Source organism: Balaenoptera physalus (assembly GCF_965194825.1).
Source record: "Balaenoptera physalus genome assembly, contig: SUPER_7_unloc_4, whole genome shotgun sequence".
In the NCBI taxonomy this organism is placed as follows: domain Eukaryota; kingdom Metazoa; phylum Chordata; class Mammalia; order Artiodactyla; family Balaenopteridae; genus Balaenoptera; species Balaenoptera physalus.
Genome location: NW_028126531.1, coordinates 245,223 through 269,151, shown reverse-complemented (window position 1 = coordinate 269,151; position 23,929 = coordinate 245,223). Strand labels below are relative to the sequence as shown.

General features: G+C 37.7%; 1 protein-coding gene across 4 annotated transcripts in view; it reads right to left on the bottom strand.

Annotated features, from left to right (window-relative positions):
• Positions 1–23,929, bottom strand: part of LOC309665293 (uncharacterized protein) — a 325,697-nt gene that overhangs the window by 62,876 nt on the left and 238,892 nt on the right. For 2 of the 4 annotated variants that reach the window (XR_014266310.1, XM_082478928.1), the window contains one exon: positions 22,951–23,266. The exons of 1 other annotated variant lie outside the window; for it this stretch is intronic. Coding sequence is in view for 1 of the 3 variants with exons in the window: in XM_082478928.1 (XP_082335054.1) it covers positions 23,225–23,266 (42 nt within the window). In the remaining 2 variants the exon portion in view is untranslated. Of the gene's footprint in view, positions 1–3,336; positions 3,525–22,950; positions 23,267–23,929 lie in introns of those variants that run through there. One more of the 4 variants, XR_014266316.1, reaches the window with a different exon arrangement.

The following is a 23,929-nucleotide window of genomic DNA, read 5'->3' as shown; positions in this document are numbered from 1 at the left end:
GAGAATCACTCGTAGTAAGAACCAAGATGATCACAATATATATGAGAAAGGACAAAGACACTCAATGGACACCAACAACAAGATGTCAGACACAGTGGAATCATCTGATTCCAACATTCTTGCATAGCACTGATATTTCATAGGAAAATAAAGAGATCTGATTTATTTGCAGCAAGAACATTCAATAAGTAGGAAGTGGGAGAAAACAAAACCACTGTCTTAATTTACTAAAATCTTTACATTGTTTTCTAAACTGCTTTGCAGAGTCTTGCATTAAGAATATGAAATTTAAAGCTGAAGGGAATCCAACAGGGCTACACCAGTCTGGTATGAATCATAAGAATTTCTTTATTCCAGGACATGTTTTACTGCCTGGGACATCTACTACTACGGTCTAGCTTTTGGGGAAAGTCCTTAGCTTACCGTCTTGTGGATGTGGATAAATGATGCAGAAGCACTCATAGATTATGGGAAGTTGCATCCTAGACCACTGAGTAAGCTTCACAAATAACAGTGTTAATCACAGAGAACAAGATGGTATGAGATACACTATATGATAGTGCCAAGGACCGTAAACCTTTTCAGACAGGGCTGGATGGTGAAAAGGAGGAACCACCCCCGGGTCAGGAGGACCTGGGTTCTGGTCTCAGCTCAGTGCCTGACTGAAAAGAAATTACCTAATCTCTCTGATCATCAGTTTTTTTATCCAGTGTGTGAGATGAGGGATGTCAAAGCCAGCTGTAAAATGCTATCATTCTCACTACTCAATATAAATACCTACAATCTTCACAGTTGTCTTACAAAACAGAACATGTTATGCGTATTCAGGATTATTTTGTTACAACTACACAAACAAAACAATCTATGTGTAAAAATGGTATTTAAATTTCTATGAAGACAGTTATGTATTTTAATTTTGATCTTTTTCAGTACTGTACATTTTAATCTCCTTAAAAGTACCTTTTATGGCTACCGCATATATACCCCAGGGTTGGTTAACTCAGAGAGCCACTAGACTGATGTCATACACATTTGATCTGACGTCCCATTGTGAATTCAGTTTTTCCATTTGTGAGGGTCTCCTGATCCTAAGAGGCTTTGCAGTGGCACACCAGGGACCGGGTGTTGTCAGATCATGGCATAAGACCCACATCTATGAAACAACTACAGTCCAACTCCAAAAAAAGATGTAAGTGGCATGTGTCAAAGAAGAAATAGAGTTCTATATTGTGTTTTACGTTTAAAAGCTGTCAGAAGTACCTTATTTGAATCCACCTTGTCATAAACAAGGTAGCGGGGAGGGAACAGAGAATCACTGTTTCAAAAGCTAGGAACCTCACTGAAATCATTAAGATGTTGTGAAACAAAGCTTTGGCTCTGGTGTACAAAGAAGCCATTTGAATGTGTTTTTCTGTATCTTCTGTAATGCTTTCCAGCAGATAGGGCTCACTTTTTCTTGTTGTTATTGCTATATTACTTTTCCCCAATTGTTTGTTGGCATTATTGTTTTGATTTGTCTTTCAAAATTTGCAAAATAATGTGTGAAAGTTATGCAGAAGATGTAAAGAATAAAAATAAATGAACGCTCATGTGTAACCACTCTTCCTAAAAAGAAAACTTACCCATATCTTTGAAGGTCTCTGTTGGTCCTTCTTTAATCCTAACCTGTTTGTTATTTCCACTGTTTTTCTTTACAGTTTCATCAATATGAATATACTGCTAAATAAGATATTGCTTTGGCCTGCATTTTTTTTTTTTAATGTTTCAAGGTATTTCTTTTCTTTTTTTTAAAAATTATTTATTTATTTATTTATTTATTTATTTATTTATTTATGGCTGTGTTGGGTCTTCGTTTCTGTGCGAGGGCTTTCTCTAGTTGCGGCAAGCGGGGGCCACTCTTCATCGCGGTGCGCGGGCCTCTCACTATCGCGGCCTCTCTTGTTGCGGAGCACAGGCTCCAGACGCACAGGCTCAGTAATTGTGGCTCACGGGCCTAGCTGCTCCGCGCATGTGGGATCTTCCCAGACCAGGGCTCGAACCCGTGTCCCCTGCACTGGCAGGCAGATTCTCAACCACTGCGCCACCAGGGAAGCCCCTGGCTTGCATATTTTGAACTTTAAAAAAATGGAATCATACTGTATGTATTCTGCAACTTGCTGTTTTGCTCAGTGTTATAGTATTCATTATTACGAAAATTTTACTGTAGTCTATTGTCATTGCTTTATTGTATCCCTTATAAAATTATATTAAGCAAACACATCCATTCCAATTGATTGGATTGTTTTTCCCCCATATTTGATATTACAATAAAAACAGCTATGAATATTCTTAAATGAGTTTTCTATATGAAGGAGCTGGAATTTCTCTAGGTTATATACAGTGCAATTGCTGTGTCAAAATGTTTACACATTCACACCTACTAAATTATGAGAAACTGTTTCCCAAGGTGGTTGTAACAATTTACATCCCTACAAGCAGTTTAAAGACAATGTCACCTTTTTTTAAATGTGCCCAATTTGGTGTTGTTTGGGAAATGGTATCTCACTGTGTTTTAATTTACATTTCCTTAATTACTAAGGCAGCACACAAAGAAAAATAATTTTAGTTAGTAATAAATGCCAAGAAAAATAAACAAGTCAAGGAGAAACAGATGGAAAGGGGTTACTTCGGAAGAAGGATCAGGGGAGAGGTCTCCCCACGGAGGGTCATCAGTGTTAGAAACAAGTGACAAGATGGGGTGAGCCAGGTAGTGAGGTAGGGGCAGGGGGCTGCAGGGCAGAACAAGTGGGTTCCAGCACTAAGAAGAGGCAGAACAGTCTTTCCTTTTAAGTGCTGAAACTAAGTATTTTTAGTTGATGAGTTAGAGAACAGGCCAGAAGGATCTCAGCTAGACTGGGAGATTTAAACAGATGGTGTTGAAGAGAAAACAGAGCTTTGGGTATGAAAAGGGGGTGTGTAGGGAGCCATACATGGTGCCTATTTATTCTCTTAATTAGGATCTGAATTACTTTGCATTATAAAAAAAAAAAGAAAATCACATGTGAAAACAAATTTTTAAAAATCCTTGAAAAAAATTAACCTGTCATGAATTAGGCAAATATTTTAAACTTAAAAGAACAATTAAGATCTTTCTAGATTTACACAATTTAAACAAATTTTGATCTATTGAATTTAAGATCTGTGTGATTTTATAGGACAATGCCCTGTCTGTGTTAAATCTAGATGAAGCATTTCCAGTCCTTTGGAGATGCCTCTTATTATTCCCCAAGTTTTATTATCTGCAGTCCCAACGGGTCATTCATTTTCTGGAGTGAAAAATAATCCTTGCTTTCCTACCTTGAACGTTAAGCTGAGTTGAGTGTCGCCATTAATTCCTAGAAAAGGATTCACTTGCTATGGATCAGTGGAGTCTAGAGGAGCCCAAAGGAAATTTTTCTTATTTTTCTTGTTGGATCACTTAGGGTTCTCTTGCAAGCAGATGCCAAGATGAAATCAGACATGTAAGCGATCTGCCAGGGAAACACCTGTGGAGGATAAAGAAGTGATGGAGCAGGAGTAGGAGGGAAAAGCATTCGAACTGCCTTGCAGATCTGACACCTGTGAAAGGAGACAGGGAAAGGGAGGCTTGTGGAAGAAGAGCCTCAGACTTCAATGCAGCTCTGAGAAAGTCTTGGCTACACGTATAGGGAGTCCCGGAGCAAAGGCTGCCAGCTATGGTAATCCCACATAGGGCAGGGACGGCCCTGTTCCATTATCCAAACATTGGCTGGGAGCAGCCTGGGGAGAGCACAGCCTCAGTGTAAAGGCTGTCAGGGGTCCCAAAGGTCCAGAGGCACAGCAGCTGGAGGCTGTCACTTTCTCACACTCCTCACAGTAGGTTCTTTTGAAGGGTGAGTTGGAAAATATACCTCCTTAGCTGCCACTTAGAAATAAAATATATCAAATTTGCTATAACAAGATGCTTACAGTCTTTGATGTCTGCATAACAATGAAATATGATAAATACCTCTGGGTTTCTAACCAATATGCTGACCTATCAATTGCCATGTATACGAATAGCTCACTGGTTTTCCTAATGATATTGAAGGGAAATAAGAATTATTTGGCTCAAGAGATTATTTTAAAGGACTTTGTTTATAAACAAATTAAAACCTCACAATATTTTTCAATAAAGAATATTCCATTTGGTTTATATTTTTAATTCTCCAAAACCCTTCCCTGAATGAGCCTGCCCCCTGCCCCCATGAACACATTTGGTTTTGGTTCAGTTTGATTTACTAATTTATCTCAATAGTTATAACATCAGATTTATTTTAAAATTCCTTCATAACCATTTAGTGACAATTCTTTACTCTGATTATAAATAGAAAACAAGAAAATATTGAAATGTATATTTGTGCACGTGTTGTGGGCTATGTCTTTTTGTTTTATTTCCAACTCCCAAACTTCTTGGCTATTCTGGTTAGTTTTTACATGGTTTAAACAGAGGTTTTCTGTGCATCTCAAAAGTTTTCCTTATGGAACGTTTTTCGACAACATTTTGCTCGATTAATTTAGATGTGATTTCCCAAAGGGCACCTGACTTGAAAAAATTATTTTATTCATTCAGGGACTGACAGTGCCCAGATTTTAGGAGAACAAAAAAACGCCAGAGAGTATGGGGAGGAGTGAAGTAAAAACTGCAACATAGTTTTGAATTTTGAGTTTTCACCGTGAGTATATTTCAAAGGTATCTATGTACATTTTACTTTTAATACTCTGAATAAAGATGTGCAATCTAAACAAGTTCAGATTGACTACAGTTCAGGGTTTTAAAGCATGTAAACTCTTTGGGGAGCTTTACCTTTATAAACCTTGTAATAACAAAGCCATATGAGTCCTACAATCATTATTCATACTTCTTAGTTTCTCACAAGGTAAGCATTATTGACTCTTCTTTCTGCAGAGCATACCTCATTTTAAAACACATTGAATTACGGTTATCAAATAGTGTTACAGTAAATAATCTTGTTTGGTTAATGTACATGAAAGGCTAATTGTGTGGAGATAGAGAGCAAAGTGTTGCAATTTTGCCTAAGATTGGAGAGGGTAAAGGTTAAATTGTTCCTTGAAAACATAAAAACAGAGAGCAGAAAACAACTCTCAATACTATTCTCTGCCATCTTCTTCACACAAGACATATGTCAATGAAATTCAGATAACTAAAAAGCCAAGTGAAAGCAGGTATAAAAATCTCCTATCTTTTAGTTTACCTTTTGTTAGATACTGGCAGGTTTGTTATAACTCAGTCGGTAGCATCACCTGGAACACAGAATTTACTGGTTGTGATTTGTTGTGTTGTTTTAGCTGTAGCTTCAGGGCTTCAAATATACATTTTCACTTATACTTTTTACTTATCACAGCCTATCTTCAGCTTTTATTATACCACTTCACAGGTAGTATAAGAACCTTACAGCAGTGTACTGTTTTCTCCCCTTGGGCCTTTTTGCCATTATTATCACAGGTTTAATTAACCACTTATACATTTTATTTGCCCACCTATTGATGGATATTTGGGTTGTTTCACTTTTTGGTTATTATGAATAATTCTGCCAGGAACAGTCATGTGTGAGTCTTTCTGTAGACATAATGTTTTCATTTCTCTTGAGTAGTTACCTACTAGTAGAATTTTGCTAGGACATGTGGTAAATTTCTGTTTAACAATTTAAGAAAGTGCTAAGCTGGTTTCCAAAGTGGCTGTACCATTTCACACTCCTGCCAGCAATGTTCCTCTCCACACCCTCACCAATATTTATCTTCTTTCTCTTCTCTGTTAGCCATTCTTGTGGATGTGACTGGGGTTTTAATTTGCATTTCCCTAATAGCTAATGATATTGAACATCTTTTCATGTGGCATTCACCATTTGTATACCTTCTTTAGGGGAAATGTCTATTCAAATCTTTTGCCCATTTTTAATTGAATTATTTTGTCTTCTTCTTATTGAGTTTTTAAGAGATCTTTATATATCCTGGCTACAAGTTCTTTATCAGATATAAATGGCAGATATTTTCTCACAGTCTGTGGCTTATCTTTCCACTTTTTTTTTCAGTATTTTTTCCAGTTTATTGAGGTATGAATGACAAATAAAAATTGTATATACTTAGGTTGTACACGTGATTTTTTTAAGTGCCATATGTGATGATTTAATATACATATGTATTGTGAAATGATTACCACAATCAAGTTAATGAACACATCCATTACCTCACACAGTTAGCTTTTCCTAGTGAATTTCAAGTGTACAGTATAGTATTAACTAACTATAGTCACCAGGCTGTACATTAGATCCCCAGAACTCGTTCGTCTTATAACTGGAAGTTTGTACCCTTTGACCAGCATCTCCCCATTCTGTCCATGTCCGAGCCTCTGGAAACCACCGTTCTACTCTCTGGCTTTATGAGTTCAACTTTTTCAGATTCCATATGTAAGTGAAATCACACAGCATTTACCTATTTGTGTCTGGCTCGTTTCACTTAGCATAATGTCCTCCAGGTTCATGCAAATGGCAGGATTTCCTTCTTTGTTATGGATAAATAATATTTCATTATATGTCTTTATAGATATATGTGAAATATATATATGTATTTGAATATATCACATTTTCTTCATTCATATAAAACCTCACATTATTTTTTTTTAATTTACAAATTAAACCAATATAGAGGCATATTCTGTAGTCTCCTTTTTCTATTTATCTGTAAGTACAGTGATTCTCTATTGTGCTCCTATCCTCAGGCACCCTTAATTGGTTTACTGTGAATAGGGTTTCTTCTGCATGAACACATGCTAATTATTTATTTGGAATTTCTCACACAATAATTGCTATCCCTGACCCAGTTGTCCCAAACCACTCAGGTGTCTCTAGAATGTTCTGTGCCTAGTGACGCTGACATACAACTATGGAAACCAGCCCTCCTTCAGTGTTTATTATGTGATGTTCAGACCGCTCAGACTTGTTTGCCTCATTGGCTTTATTCCTATTAATACCACATCCCATTCAAGCAGAAAAACACAACAACTGGATACACATAAAAGAGGTCAAGCTTAACCAAGAAACTGGTTCTTTATCCCTCTCTTTGTATCTAATGTTTGGTTTATCTAATTTACAATAGGAAATGGGGTGAATTGGCTCACTTACTAAAAGCAGAAGTAAGTGGAGAAGAAAAATTAATTAGTCAGAGCAAGGGTTCGGCATGCAGTAGCAGGTTGGCCATCTGTGCGGGAGAACAGAAAGCTGCATTCCTGCAGGAGGTCTCTCTAAAGGAGGCCATGCAGCCCAAGGAGGCGCACAGAACTCCAGAACCGACATACATTCATGCTGTGTGTGACCTGCCTTTATCTAAACCTCTTTCTGTCTCACTAGAACTTCTTACTACCTGGCATGATTTACCCAGCATTAGCCCCAAAATTGCAGTAAACTTTCTGGGAAGAGAATAACTTTCCAGTTGGAAAACAGTATTCTTTGCTCTCCCAATGGCCTTACCTTCTGGGCCCCTGACTCTGCCTAGGCACCTCTGCCCCTGAATTGCTCTCACTGACCACCCGACTTTCTTTTGCTTCTGTCAAGATCCCTAAGCCCCCTTTAATGGAAACACAGAGTGTTCAATGACAGTTGCAGGAATACCCATCAAAAACGGAACACAAGTCACTGACCTATTAGAAGACATTGCAAACCAAATAATTAGCTATTCTCAAAATCAAAGCTCACACTGGAAGCCAGAACTCCCAAAGCCAAGGAAACTACCTGACTGACAAAAATGTTAACATAGCCACTTCCCAAGAAAATTTGTCCTCTGCCACCTACATACTTCCCCTTGCTCAATCGTTTTTACAGATGGGAAACTCTACTTAAGGAACCTATGGCACAACAGCCTGCTAAAACCTGAGGCTGAACAATCTCATTGGAAACAAGCTGGATGTTTTGCCACTCAGATGGATTCTGGAGACACCCAGATGGCCACTTGGTCTCTTCTTGGTTACTTGCCGAAAATTTAGTACACAGCATCCATAAGGTTACACATCAGGACAAAGGGAATCTTGAAGATCTCTTTTACAAGTATTGGTGGGACAAGGATGAAAGCTAACTCTTTTATATGGCCCAGGGATCATGTATTAGTATTTCTGTGCTTTTGTCCAATGCATGGCTAAAGGCTAAAGTTGTAGAACTGAACCTCTCTATTTGTGTCTGTCTGTATGTATTTTTGTCTATGAATGTGTAGTAAGTTTCTACCTTTGGATGGTATTACAAAATTGCACTATGAAATTTCTTAAAGAGAATTCTGTTTTGATTAGCTTAAACATAAACAAACACACATAAATTGAATAGTTCTAAAATTACCAGAAATTAAGGAAACTGAACTTCTGATATTTTCATATGCTTAAAAATGTATTCTTATGGAAACTAACTAAAAAGTTTGTAAAATTCAAGTTTACATAATTAAGGCAAATCTTTGTCAAAAAAGACTAGCTTAATATTATTGGTTTAATAAAAACAGCTATGTTTTCAACATCATACATTTTTATTCTACCTGGATATGCTCTTCTGAAACTTATAAAATTTTTCTGATTGAATAAACTAGCATTGTATCTACCAGATGTTTCAGATTATGAAAAATGTAAATTTTTGTTTAACCAAATTGAATCATTATTCAAACCAATCTTAACAGTGCTTATGCTTTGTGGTATGAAGATAGTTTCCAAGATCTTTAGGTAACTTAAAACATTAGACTTATGCTAAACTGAGTTAAATAATAGTATTCTTTAGATACCTATACATTTTTAAATAAAATAAAATACTGAAAATTAGTTACTAAACATAATTTTAAGTTTATATGATTTTGCCTCTAATTTTCACATGGAAAAGAGAGGGTACAGACTTTTTACTTACTATAATATTTTATGTTAATATTTCTCTTCTTCATTTTAGAATCCCTCTTTTAAGATGCCTGATCTCCAGAACTCTAAAACGCTCATCTTTTCCACTTCCTCTCAACAATTGTTCAAATGATTTTGCAGGAACAACGCCAAACAAGAGTCTTCAGGAGATTATTCCTTAGACCCAGATTTGCCCCACTCAAAGGTTTATGATTGCCTCTGTGTTGTTCAACAATGAATGACATTTCTTGGTCATGAACAAAACTGAGGCCCAACAGTTTTGAATTTTACCTGTGATTTGTGATCTCAGAAAATAGCAACAGTTAAGAAATCACCCTATCCTCTGTTTTCTGAAATCCTCCACCTTTTGTGTACCACAAAGAACCACCCCACTTAAGATAAGATTTGCTACCCAGGCCTTCTCAGGATTCCCCTAAGACCTGGAGATCACTCCCTTGTTTATCTGTGTCCAGGGAAACACCAACTTTTCCCCTTTTGCCTTAACCTGCTGATAAGACCAGGCACTGATCTCTCAACTTCCCTTTCTTTGTTCCATGAATGATTAGCTGAGCTCAGAACTGTTTGTCCTTCTAAAACTAGCCAGACACAGAGATGAACCTTCCTGTTCATCTAACTGACTGAGACTTCACCTAATTGCAAAATAATTCCAACTGTAAATCAGCCCCACCTGTAACTTTTCTACTTTCCCTAAAAAAGTCTAAGGCAAAAACCACCCTGCAAGACATTCTGATCTTCTTATTGCAAAAGCCTGAATAAAATCAATCCTCTTACTTGTTTATTTTTTGTCTTTGAAAACATGAATAAGGGCATATATATCCAGCAATCTATGTGGGCATATTCTGTTACATACATTAATGGGGCATACATAGCTACAGTGACAGCTGTATTAGCATCCTAAAAAGAACTAAATAATCTATATAGCCAAATGAGGGACAATGTGGAGAGAATCACCTGGAGTGGGGTGGAGAAACTGACTTAAATGTGCTAATTTTTCCAGGATTTTTTACTTTTCAAAATTAGGAACTGAGGGCAAGAGATCCACCATTAATTTATTTGAGACAGTTTCATAATTAAGCAAGTACACTTAAGGAACATATTAAACTACTACTTTGGGAATAATTTTAGAATAACAGCAAAGTTGCAAAAATAGTACAGACTGTTCCTTGTACCCAGTTTCCCCTAATGTTTCCATTTTATCTCCTCACTTAAGAGTGTAAGTTATACTTCTTAAATTTTTTATGGTTTCTTTAGAGTTTACAATATGCATTTTTAAAATAATCTAATCCCACCTTGAAATAACACTACACCACTTGATGGGTGCAGGAACTTTATAACATAGTATTCCCAATTCTTTTCTCCCATCCTTGTGACGTGGCTGTCATTAATTTCACTTATCCATGTGCCATAATTCCTTAACACATTGTTACTATTGTCCCTTAAAACAGTTATATGTTATCCATTAGGCCACCAGGGCTGATAAAAGTTATTTTTTAGATTGATTAAGAAGCAGAAAACTCAAGGATTTAATTTTACCAGCATTCATTTCTCCTTGGAAGTTCCTCCTTTATGTAGATATAATTTTCTGATCTTTGTCAGTTGTTCTGTTTTTAATGTTTGTGGTAACATAGGTGCCAAAGGCTTCAAATTCCTCTAATGTCCTTGTTTTTGTCTCTCTTTTTTTATTTTTTTTTAATACTTATTTATTTGGCTGAGCCGGGTTTTAGTTGCGGCATTCAGGGTCTGGTTCCCTGACCAGGGATCAAACCTGGGCCCCCTGAATTGGGAGCACAGAGTCTTAACCACTGGACCACCAGGGAAGTCCCTTGTCTCTCATCTTGATTTTGGGGTTTCCCTAAGTACTGTTGCTCAGCTTCAGTCTGTGTCTTGCAGTTCTCTTGGCTGTGATCTACTCTTAACTATCCTGGAGGCCTGCGGGTGTGATGGTGAACTGTGCGGGAGGGAAAACATTCTATAATCTTGCAGTAAATCCCAGTCTCTAGTGGGACTCTGTTTGAGGGTGTGGCCTTCACAACTGTTTCTGACCCTCCCCAAGGATATGGCTCTTTCCCCTGCCGCTACGCCTTCCCTTGGCTGCAGCATTTCCTTGAAGCCCTATCCCCTGCTGACATGTTCCCCCAACACACCGCATCACATGAGAAAGGAAGGATGTAGAAGGCTGAATTGGGGGAGAATTTATTTCCTCTAGCTGGGATAAGATTTCAGAATTGCACTCTGGCCAAGTCCTTTCTCTGGAGAGTAAGATTCTGCTACATAGAAAGCTCCATTGCCACCCCTTCGTCCCCACCCCCTCCAGAGCCACCAGGGCACCTCTCTCCATCCTCACCATGAGAGCCTGCAGGGGTTCCTGAAGGGAATGCCCCCCAAGAGTCTGGCTCCCAGGATTTTCTCCCTCTCAACTAGTCATCCTTGGCTTCCAGCAGTTGGTCAAAATTACCTTTTAAGTCATCCTGCTAGTCTATGGCTCCTACTGCAAGTAAGCAGATCTTGGCTCCTATATCTCTCTGGATGTGCCTGTCTCGCCAAATTTTGGGGTGACAATTAGCCTTGCAACTTTAGTTCTTTGATGAGTCTATGAAAACTTGCTGATTTCCAGTTTTTCCAGATTTTCCTTATTGTAAGGATAGGAGTGATGACTTCTGGAAACTGCTTCTCTTAATGTTAACATCTTATATAACCATAGTACAGTTGTTAATACTAAGAAATTAACATTGGTACTACACTACTAAGTAAACTGCAGACTTCATTCTACTTTCACCAAGTCTTTCCATTAATGTCCTTTGTCTGTTCCAGATCCAAATAAGAACATGTTGCATTTAGTTACCTATCTGCCTAGTCATCCTCAATCTGTGAGAGCTTCTCAGTCTTTTCTTGATTTTCATGACTTTTTCAAGTTTGAATATCTCTCATTTTGCTTTTTTCTGATATTTTCTCATGATTAGACTTGGGTTATGGGTTTGGGGGAAGCATAGTACAGAGGTGAATGCTTTTCTTATGCATCATATCGGAGGGTACATGATTTCAAGATGACTTATAATTGAGGATGTTATCAGGACCACTAGACTTAGGTGGTACCTGCCAGGTTTATTCACTGTAAAGTTATTCTTTTTCTCTCTCAAATCTCTGTTAGCTAGAAACCCAACACTAAACCCAATACATGATCAAAATAAAACTCCACTTCTTGGAGGCAGGAATATCTAAGTATCTTTATATATTATTTGTAATTTTTCTGTAATTTATTTTTCTGGTCAATGATTTATTTATATAAGTATGGACTCATGGACATTTATTTTATTCTTTGGTTTATAATCTGGTATTTGGTTGTTTGTTTTGTTGCTCAATTTGTTAAAATTGTCTAGTTTAATCTCTGGGCTTATAATTCATTCAGTCTGTGTCTGTTTTAAGTAAATGAATGTCAAGTTGCTGTTTCTCCCTGCAGGTGCCTGTCACTCTCTAGAGTTCCTGTTGGTTGCTTGTGCTGCAACCTCAGTTTTAGGAAGGGTTTGAAAAAAGTCATTAATTTCCAACAACACTCTTTCCAGCTCTCTACATCTCTGAAGTCAATTGTAAAATGTTGATATCTGCCTTTCCTGCCTATCAGGAACACCTTTCCATTTATTCAGAAAAATGTTTCAGAAAAATACCTGGTAAAACATGATCTAAGAACTCACATGAAAATCATGGATGTATAATTACAATATAATTTTTGACTCATTGGTTCTATGTGCTTTGAAGTCTTTTCATCCAGGCTGGTGACATTAAAGAAAATAAAAATGGAGAGATTATTTCTTAGTTTCATTTCCATTCTCTCTCTTTGCATCACTTCCATTTGTCCCTCACTTGATGGAACCTATTACGCACATGAGGACCACGACTCTTGGCTTGTTTTACACCCACCTTATCAATCATGCTTTTTTGCCTTACAGCAATATGCTCACTCCCTGCTTTGTCCACAGTGGAGAACATAGTAAATTATCTAAAACAGAAAGCTCACATTACTCCCATAAAGCACAGAAAACAAGCAGGGGGAATGTTCATGTAACATCCCCATCAAGCAGCCCTCGCAGAGAGGTATAACAGTAAATATCAATGGCGAGAAAAAGTGAAGGCTTTTCAAATGGCCACACCTCCCAGGATCTTAGAAAGAAATGCGACGTGCATTTAGGACTCGAAGAGGTTTAAAGGTCAAAACAGGTCAGGGAGAGTAGACCTAAAACCATCTTATAGATTTGAGCAATTACCTGAGGAAAAAACCCATTTCCTAATATACCTGACAGATGCTGAGGAAGTAGTAGGGAAATGTACCATCTTGTATGATAAAACACAATAAAAACGTATTCTGACAGGAGACCAATGACATTTAAATTGTAAAAAGCTGTTTTCATCTTTCTCTCCAGACAACATTAATTAGAAAGAGATCCATACCTATGGAGGGTATTATCCAAATGAACTGGATAATCCGCAGACCACTTGAATTAATAAAAAAAAAAGACTTTTGATTGTTGAGGGCTCAAATTATTTGTCAAAAAACAGAAAACTTAAGTTTCTCAATTGAATATTATCACAACATTAAATGATGACTCCAGAAACACTAAAATTGGAAAGGGAAGCAAAAAGTGTACTGCATATTAATGGCCTTCCTATTGTATCTTCAGCTTCTGCTGAAATAAGTAATGATTCAATAGGAGAGAAAGGGAATCTTTCTGAAATTCACCTTAATAACTGAGCAGCAGGCACTTCCTATACTTATGGCTTCTTTTATTACAGAGATAAAAAGCATCACATAGGTCAGGGAAATAATCCAATGTAATACTGATTAATTTTTTAGGGGAGGGGTCTTTATTTAACACGAGGGTTCCTCTCTACTATACACACTATTCTAGTTGGATTAGGTTTTCTGGAAGAGTTTTCTTATTGATTTACATTCTAAACACATGCCCTAAAGGCTTCATAAGAAATATACATGTAAGCCTAGAAAAGTACTGAGCAGGATTAGGTTTTAGAGTTTGTTAAATACAAGAAACAACATTAGGATTGTCAAGAATATGATGCAATAGAAAAATAAGTCATTTAACATACTGGGTTACACCAAATTCTTTTTCTGGCGTCTACTAAGGTGATCATTGGACTTTCCTCCTTTATCCTATAAATATGATGTGTAATAATGATTGATTTTTTTGAATGTGAAAACAACCTTGTCTTCATGAAATAAACTCTCTTTAATGGTTTTTGTGTCCATTCCCATTTCCCCAAGATTTTTCACTTCTTAATTTCTGGCAGTGCTAGATTTCTCTCATCCTCTTTCATTCCTTCCACCCTGCTGGAATTTACATGCGTCGCAATCCAGACATTAGCATTGTGTGTCATAGCAGAGAATGCTGAGACCAAAGAAACAGGCAAACTGGAAGACTATGGTGGAGGTCGTGGCACAGCTGTTAATAAGACCAGGAACCTTGCATTTCAGGAAGAACCACAATCTCCCTCATAAACATAGATGCATAATTCATAAACAAATCATAAGCAAAATATAGCACAGTGAAGATAAGATTTGTGATACTAAAGTCAACACATACATTGTCTTCAGATCCAATGACAACCCATATCATCTGCGGTGCATAAATGAGCAAAGGTAGTGGGCTATTTCCCCAAACTGGTACTTTACTATAAGGATGAAGGCTAAAAAATTCTATTTGGTGGCATAATAATAAATACATGATGGTTCTTATTAGTTTTCTTTTATTTCCTCCTTAGTCCCATGCTGCTATGTTAGGCATATTTTAGTGCCCAATATCTACTTATTGGCTTACTGGAAGGCCATCTTCATTATACAAGGACAATGAGGTCACAGTTGGCTTGAGCTGTGTGGTAGAAAAATACAGGACTAAGAGTCAAGGGACTGTGTGATAGGCCTATTTCTGCCACAAACTAGACATATGATCTTGGGCAAGTCACCTGGCTCAAACCCTACCTAGGCCTTGCATGGAAGAGGGACGCCTGGGCCCACAGAATCTCAGGGTTTCTCCATGTTGCTTGAATCTGCCCAAAACTGTCCCTGCTCTCCAGAAATTTGCTATCTAGGAGAAAAGTCAGACATATCCATAGATGATTCCGCTATCAAGCAAATGCTAAGTGGTTTGACAGAAGTAGGATGATACATGTGGAGAAATGTACTTTGCAGGATTCTCTAAAATTCTCTTAAAGGAAGTTTTTAAAGAACTACACTTTGAATCATGCTTACGATGTTACAGTACTGTTGTAAAAGTGTAGAAAGAAGGAAAACCTTGATCAAAACAGCAAAGTAGGGTTGAAATGCATATCATCAGAAGTTTCAGTGAAAAGTGATACACTGGGAATTTATAGTAAGAACACCTTGACAAACTGCACAGTTATGGTCTGACATTACTAACAGCAATTCTATTTTCAGACATGCTTGTGATGCTTTTTGTGTTAGATCCCACAGATATACATTATTTATGTCACACATAAACTATTAAACTATTAAATGGTCAGTATTTTAAATGGAACCATACCTGACACTTCACAAGTGTTATGTGTTTTTAAATACAAAGTAAATAAAATAACTCACAGTATACCCACTATCTTACTTGACATTCTTCTATATTTTTCTTAATTTGTTCCTACATCATTTGATGATAAGAGGCAATAAAGTAGCAGACTTGAATTTCAGTCCCAGCTCCAGAAAGAGACCTTTGTTTGACTTGTTAAGTATAAAGTTGTCTTATCTCTTGAGGAAGACATTAAACATGATTTTGGTGACTACTAAGAGAGTTAACTATGCAACAAATTATTCTGTGATCAAAATATGCATAAATTGGAAATAAATATACTAGCTTAGGGTAATAAGAACAACTTATACAAGACCTCTTTTGGTATAACCAAGATTATCTTTTTATCAAGTCAAAAATCATCTTTCCATAATCTGTAAGTGTTTGTATGTGTAACTGTCTAATACCTACAAAGGTGAATATCTAAGCACTCGTGTACAAAAGGGTTCAGAGAATCAATAATTTGTACTCAGGAAATGATGCCCAAGACCCCCTCCTCGGGTTCCATTAATTGGCCAAAGGGGCTCACAGGATTCAGGGAAGTACTTATATTTACCAGTTTGTCGAAGGATATGAGAAAAGATATAGATGAACATTCAGATGAAGAGGTACATAGGATGATATCTGAGAAGGTCGCAAACTCAGGGGCTTCTGTCCCCGCAGTGTTGGGGTGTGTCACCCTCCCAGAATGTGGATGTATTCACCCACCTGGAAACTCTCCAAATCCTGTACTTTAGGGATTTTTACGGAAACTTCCTCATGTAGGCATGTGATCAGTCATTAACTCCCTTTTTAGCCCTTCTCCCTTCTCAAGAGAATAGTGGGGTGGGGCTAAAAATGTCAAGCCTGCATCATGGCTTGGTCTTTCTGGTGACCAGCCCTCACCCAGGAGCCACCCAGGAGCCCACCCAGAGTCACCTCACGAGAGCAAAATGAAACCAAGCCCAAGCTCACTCTGCTCGCTGCACGACAGGCCAGTACATCAGGAGACGAGGTGTTGGGGTAAGGAATAATGACTTTGTTCAGAAAGCCAGCAGATTGAGAAGATGGTAGACTAGTGTCCCAAAGAACCATCTTCCTCCAGTCTGAATGCAGGCTCCTTTTAAACAGAGGAAGGGGAGGGGGAGGGGCCCACTGCAAAGCCAACCAGTGGCTGAGTGGGACTGCTGATGGTTGCTCACTCATAGCCACGTGCCTGCCCCATCCCTATCACAAAAAGACACTTTTATATAAAATAGATAACTAATAACGACCTACTGTATAGCACAGGGAACTCTACTCGATACTCTGTAATGACCTATATGGGAAAAGAATCTAAAAAAGAGTGTGTATATGTCTATGTATAACTGATTCACCTTACTGTACAGCAGAAGCTAATACAACATTGCAAATCAACTATAACCCAATAAAAATTAATTTAAAAAAAAGACACTCCTATCACCCAGGAAATCACAAGAGCTTCAGGAGCTCTGTGCCAGGCACTGGTGGCAGAGACCAATATATATTTTCCATTATCTCACAGAATCATATTGGAAGGTGATTCCTTGCATGCCCAAGCCTGATTTTCTAGGTCAAGATGAGACTCACATTTCAGTCATAAGTCCCCCTGCAAATGAAGCAGAAATCAGGACCCACCATGATCTCCATTGATTCTAGTTGTCTAAATTAGGGACCTCCATGCTCCTCAGGTGCCCTAGTCGTTCACACTGAGGACTGTCATGCCCCAGTGACAATATCATAAAGGGTGAAGAGACTGTAATAAAAGCAACAGTAGATGCTAGAGACATGTTCTTGAACATGTACATTCATGACAGTATAGCCAAATAAATATTTCACATATTAAGAAAAATTAACCAGCTAGTGATTAAAAAGTACAATCCCTAAGTGAATACCCAATTCCACCTGCCAAAAGGGATGTCCAATGATGTCATAGGGGATTTCCTATAAGACTCAAAGTGCCCTCTCTATAAGGTACAGGCAAGACTCGAAGCTCCAGGGTCTGGAGAGGGTAGGGTAGGAGGGGGAAGGCAAGGTGTATTCTGAAAAAGAGAATATGTGTAGAACACACTAGGGATATCAGAAAAGGCTACTGTAGATGACTTTAACCCAGGCCTTGGTCCTCCAGTCCCAGTGTCTACTCTAAAGATGAGAACCTAAGCTCACCTAACCCATTTCTGACTTCTGGGTGTTCCACACATGTTTCTAAACTCTGGAGAATGGAGACTGTCTATTTTGGGCAGAGTGAGAAGAAATGTGGTCAAGACAATATACAAAAGATTTAGAGAAAATGAGGACATGCTTAATTTTTGGATTTGAATATACTGCATTGGTCCGTCAAAATGTGTGTGTGTGTACAGTTTTTGCGAAGCTTTTCTAACTTCAGAAGTATAAAATGTTACTAACACAAAACATATCATTTAGAGGTTAAATTACTTATCTTTTTGTTATACTTGGTTTTGTAAATTTGAAATAATCATCATTAGTTTGAATTTTTGTGTTAATTATTCTGAGTGAAGTCGGCAAAGGTGGATGGAAACTATAACAAATTAAATATTCAAAATTAAATAAGTATAAAAAAAATTCTATTTCTGGGTTGATGAAAGTAAAAAACTTATTATATGGGAAAAGTGGTGTTCATATTTGCAACAATGTGGATGAATCTAGAGGACATCATGCTAAGTGAAAGCCAGACAGAGAAAGGAAAATACTGCCTATTATCAATTATATACAGAATCTACACAGAAAAAAGTCAAACTCATAGAAACAGAGGAGTGTTTGCCAAGGGCTAGGGTTGGGGGAAATAAGGAGAGGGTGGCAACAGGGTACAAACTTTGTATGAGATGAAAGTCTTAGGATCTAATGTACAACATGGTGACCAGAGTTGATAATACTGTATTGTATAACTGAAATTTGCTGAGAAAGTATTGATACAACTTAAATGTAAATATGCGAGATGAAAAAACGATGGAATTGTGAACAAAGGAGATTCTGAGAGTTAAAATCGTTGGGAAACAGCCAAAATCCTGGGAGAATTTCAGAGCTTCAAAGGCTATGAAAATGGTGGGTTCCAGCCGAGATCCCCAAGAGATCTGAGGAACCAGGAAAAATGTGATTTCCAGGTGGAATGGATAGAAAATTGACTAAGGTCTAGAAGACCCATGAGGGTCGAGGGATAGAGCTGTGGGGCGGATGGTGGGGAGGGGCCGTGGTCCAGCCTCCTCCTCTATTACTCCCTCCCCAACCCTCAGGAGCCCTTTGTGACCAGACCACAGCTCTATGATGTAGGCCTAGGACATCAGTCCCCAAGTACACATCCTGTGCTCAGTTGCCTGAAGCCAGCAATGTGATTCAGATGATGGAGAATCCTCTCTTTTCTCTGAAAAGCACTTTTGATACTTGGCTGTACTCCAGTCGCACTTCCTGGGCGAGTGCCACCATCCTTGGCTTTCTGTGTGGACTGGGGCTCTATTTCCTGTTACTCTCCTACCCCCAGAATAATCTATCTTCACCACCTCCTAGGAAACATGGAAACATCACGAAGGTAAGGAACCCTTGGGCCAGACCCACAAGCACATGCTTCTCCCTTCTTTTCTATTATTATTTCCACTTTTCTGAATCACCTACAGAGACTCCTGAAATGGGAAAGAATTGTTGATTTCCAGTTTTTCCAGATTTTCCTTATCGTAAGGATAGGAGTGATGACTTCTGGAAACTGCTTCTCTTAATGTTAACATCTTATATAACCATAGTACAGTTGTTAATACTAAGAAATTAACATTGGTACTACACTACTAAGTAAACTGCAGACTTCATTCTACTTTCACCAAGTCTTTCCATTAATGTCCTTTGTCTGTTCCAGATCCAAATAAGAATAACATGTTGCATTTAGTTACCTATCTGCCTAGTCATCCTCAATCTGTGAGAGCTTCTCAGTCTTTTCTTGATTTTCATGACTTTTTCAAGTTTGAATATCTCTCATTTTGCTTTTTTCTGATATTTTCTCATGATTAGACTTGGGTTATGGGTTTGGGGGAAGCATAGTACAGAGGTGAATGCTTTTCTTATGCATCATATCGGAGGGTACATGATTTCAAGATGACTTATAATTGAGGATGTTATCAGGACCACTAGACTTAGGTGGTACCTGCCAGGTTTATTCACTGTAAAGTTATTCTTTTTCTCTCTCAAATCTCTGTTAGCTAGAAACCCAACACTAAACCCAATACATGATCAAAATAAAACTCCACTTCTTGGAGGCAGGAATATCTAAATATCTTTATATATTATTTGTAATTTTTCTGTAATTTATTTTTCTGGTCAATGATTTATTTATATAAGTATGGACTCATGGACATTTATTTTATTCTTTGGTTTATAATCTGGTATTTGGTTGTTTGTTTTGTTGCTCAATTTGTTAAAATTGTCTAGTTTAATCTCTGGGCTTATAATTCATTCAGTCTGTGTCTGTTTTAAGTAAATGAATGTCAAGTTGCTGTTTCTCCCTGCAGGTGCCTGTCACTCTCTAGAGTTCCTGTTGGTTGCTTGTGCTGCAACCTCAGTTTTAGGAAGGGTTTGAAAAAAGTCATTAATTTCCAACAACACTCTTTCCAGCTCTCTACATCTCTGAAGTCAATTGTAAAATGTTGATATCTGCCTTTCCTGCCTATCAGGAACACCTTTCCATTTATTCAGAAAAATGTTTCAGAAAAATACCTGGTAAAACATGATCTAAGAACTCACATGAAAATCATGGATGTATAATTACAATATAATTTTTGACTCATTGGTTCTATGTGCTTTGAAGTCTTTTCATCCAGGCTGGTGACATTAAAGAAAATAAAAATGGAGAGATTATTTCTTAGTTTCATTTCCATTCTCTCTCTTTGCATCACTTCCATTTGTCCCTCACTTGATGGAACCTATTACGCACATGAGGACCAGGACTCTTGGCTTGTTTTACACCCACCTTGTCAATCATGCTTTTTTGCCTTACAGCAATATGCTCACTCCCTGCTTTGTCCACAGTGGAGAACATAGTAAATTATCTAAAACAGAAAGCTCACATTACTCCCATAAAGCACAGAAAACAAGCAGGGGGAATGTTCATGTAACATCCCCATCAAGCAGCCCTCGCAGAGAGGTATAACAGTAAATATCAATGGCGAGAAAAAGTGAAGGCTTTTCAAATGGCCACACCTCCCAGGATCTTAGAAAGAAATGCGACGTGCATTTAGGACTCGAAGAGGTTTAAAGGTCAAAACAGGTCAGAGAGAGTAGACCTAAAACCATCTTACAGATTTGAGCAATTACCTGAGGAAAAAACCCATTTCCTAATATACCTGACAGATGCTGAGGAAGTAGTAGGGAAATGTACCATCTTGTATGATAAAACACAATAAAAACGTATTCTGACAGGAGACCAATGACATTTAAATTGTGAAAAGCTGTTTTCATCTTTCTCTCCAGACAACATTAATTAGAAAGAGATCCATACCTATGGAGGGTATTATCCAAATGAACTGGATAATCCGCAGACCACTTGAATTAATAAAAAAAAAAAAAACTTTTGTTTGTTGAGGGCTCAAATTATTTGTCAAAAAACAGAAAACTTAAGTTTCTCAATTGAATATTATCACAACATTAAATGATGATTCCAGAATCACTAAAATTGGAAAGGGAAGCAAAAAGTGTACTGTATATTAATGGCCTTCCTATTGTATCTCCAGCTTCTGCTGAAATAAGTAATGATTCAATAGGAGAGAAAGGGAATCTTTCGAAATCCCCAAGAGAGCTGAGGAACCAGGAAAAATGTGATTTCCAGGTGGAATGGATAGAAAATTGACTAAGGTCTAGAAGACCCATGAGGGTCGAGGGATAGAGCTGTGGGGCGGATGGTGGGGAGGGGCCGTGGTCCAGCCTCCTCCTCTATTACTCCCTCCTCCACCCTCAAGAGCCCTTTGTGACCAGACCACAGCTCTATGATGTAGGCCTAGGACATCAGTCCCCAAGTACACATCCTGTGCTCAGTTGCCTGAAGCCAGCAATGTGATTCAGATGATGGAGAATCCTCTCTTTTCTCTGAAAAGCACTTTTGATACTTGGCTGTACTCCAGTCGCACTTCCTGGGCGAGTGCCACCATCCTTGGCTTTCTGTGTGGACTGGGGCTCTATTTCCTGTTACTCTCCTACCCCCAGAATAATCTATCTTCACCACCTCCTAGGAAACATGGAAACATCACGAAGGTAAGGAACCCTTGGGCCAGACCCACAAGCACATGCTTCTCCCTTCTTTTCTATTATTATTTCCACTTTTCTGAATCACCTACAGAGACTCCTGAAATGGGAAAGAATTGTTGATTTCCAGTTTTTCCAGATTTTCCTTATCGTAAGGATAGGAGTGATGACTTCTGGAAACTGCTTCTCTTAATGTTAACATCTTATATAACCATAGTACAGTTGTTAATACTAAGAAATTAACATTGGTACTACACTACTAAGTAAACTGCAGACTTCATTCTACTTTCACCAAGTCTTTCCATTAATGTCCTTTGTCTGTTCCAGATCCAAATAAGAATAACATGTTGCATTTAGTTACCTATCTGCCTAGTCATCCTCAATCTGTGAGAGCTTCTCAGTCTTTTCTTGATTTTCATGACTTTTTCAAGTTTGAATATCTCTCATTTTGCTTTTTTCTGATATTTTCTCATGATTAGACTTGGGTTATGGGTTTGGGGGAAGCATAGTACAGAGGTGAATGCTTTTCTTATGCATCATATCGGAGGGTACATGATTTCAAGATGACTTATAATTGAGGATGTTATCAGGACCACTAGACTTAGGTGGTACCTGCCAGGTTTATTCACTGTAAAGTTATTCTTTTTCTCTCTCAAATCTCTGTTAGCTAGAAACCCAACACTAAACCCAATACATGATCAAAATAAAACTCCACTTCTTGGAGGCAGGAATATCTAAATATCTTTATATATTATTTGTAATTTTTCTGTAATTTATTTTTCTGGTCAATGATTTATTTATATAAGTATGGACTCATGGACATTTATTTTATTCTTTGGTTTATAATCTGGTATTTGGTTGTTTGTTTTGTTGCTCAATTTGTTAAAATTGTCTAGTTTAATCTCTGGGCTTATAATTCATTCAGTCTGTGTCTGTTTTAAGTAAATGAATGTCAAGTTGCTGTTTCTCCCTGCAGGTGCCTGTCACTCTCTAGAGTTCCTGTTGGTTGCTTGTGCTGCAACCTCAGTTTTAGGAAGGGTTTGAAAAAAGTCATTAATTTCCAACAACACTCTTTCCAGCTCTCTACATCTCTGAAGTCAATTGTAAAATGTTGATATCTGCCTTTCCTGCCTATCAGGAACACCTTTCCATTTATTCAGAAAAATGTTTCAGAAAAATACCTGGTAAAACATGATCTAAGAACTCACATGAAAATCATGGATGTATAATTACAATATAATTTTTGACTCATTGGTTCTATGTGCTTTGAAGTCTTTTCATCCAGGCTGGTAACATTAAAGAAAATAAAAATGGAGAGATTATTTCTTAGTTTCATTTCCATTCTCTCTCTTTGCATCACTTCCATTTGTCCCTCACTTGATGGAACCTATTACGCACATGAGGACCAGGACTCTTGGCTTGTTTTACACCCACCTTGTCAATCATGCTTTTTTGCCTTACAGCAATATGCTCACTCCCTGCTTTGTCCACAGTGGAGAACATAGTAAATTATCTAAAACAGAAAGCTCACATTACTCCCATAAAGCACAGAAAACAAGCAGGGGGAATGTTCATGTAACATCCCCATCAAGCAGCCCTCGCAGAGAGGTATAACAGTAAATATCAATGGCGAGAAAAAGTGAAGGCTTTTCAAATGGCCACACCTCCCAGGATCTTAGAAAGAAATGCGACGTGCATTTAGGACTCGAAGAGGTTTAAAGGTCAAAACAGGTCAGAGAGAGTAGACCTAAAACCATCTTACAGATTTGAGCAATTACCTGAGGAAAAAACCCATTTCCTAATATACCTGACAGATGCTGAGGAAGTAGTAGGGAAATGTACCATTTTGTATGATAAAACACAATAAAAACGTATTCTGACAGGAGACCAATGACATTTAAATTGTGAAAAGCTGTTTTCATCTTTCTCTCCAGACAACATTAATTAGAAAGAGATCCATACCTATGGAGGGTATTATCCAAATGAACTGGATAATCCGCAGATCACTTGAATTAATAAAAAAAAAAAAAACTTTTGTTTGTTGAGGGCTCAAATTATTTGTCAAAAAACAGAAAACTTAAGTTTCTCAATTGAATATTATCACAACATTAAATGATGATTCCAGAATCACTAAAATTGGAAAGGGAAGCAAAAAGTGTACTGTATATTAATGGCC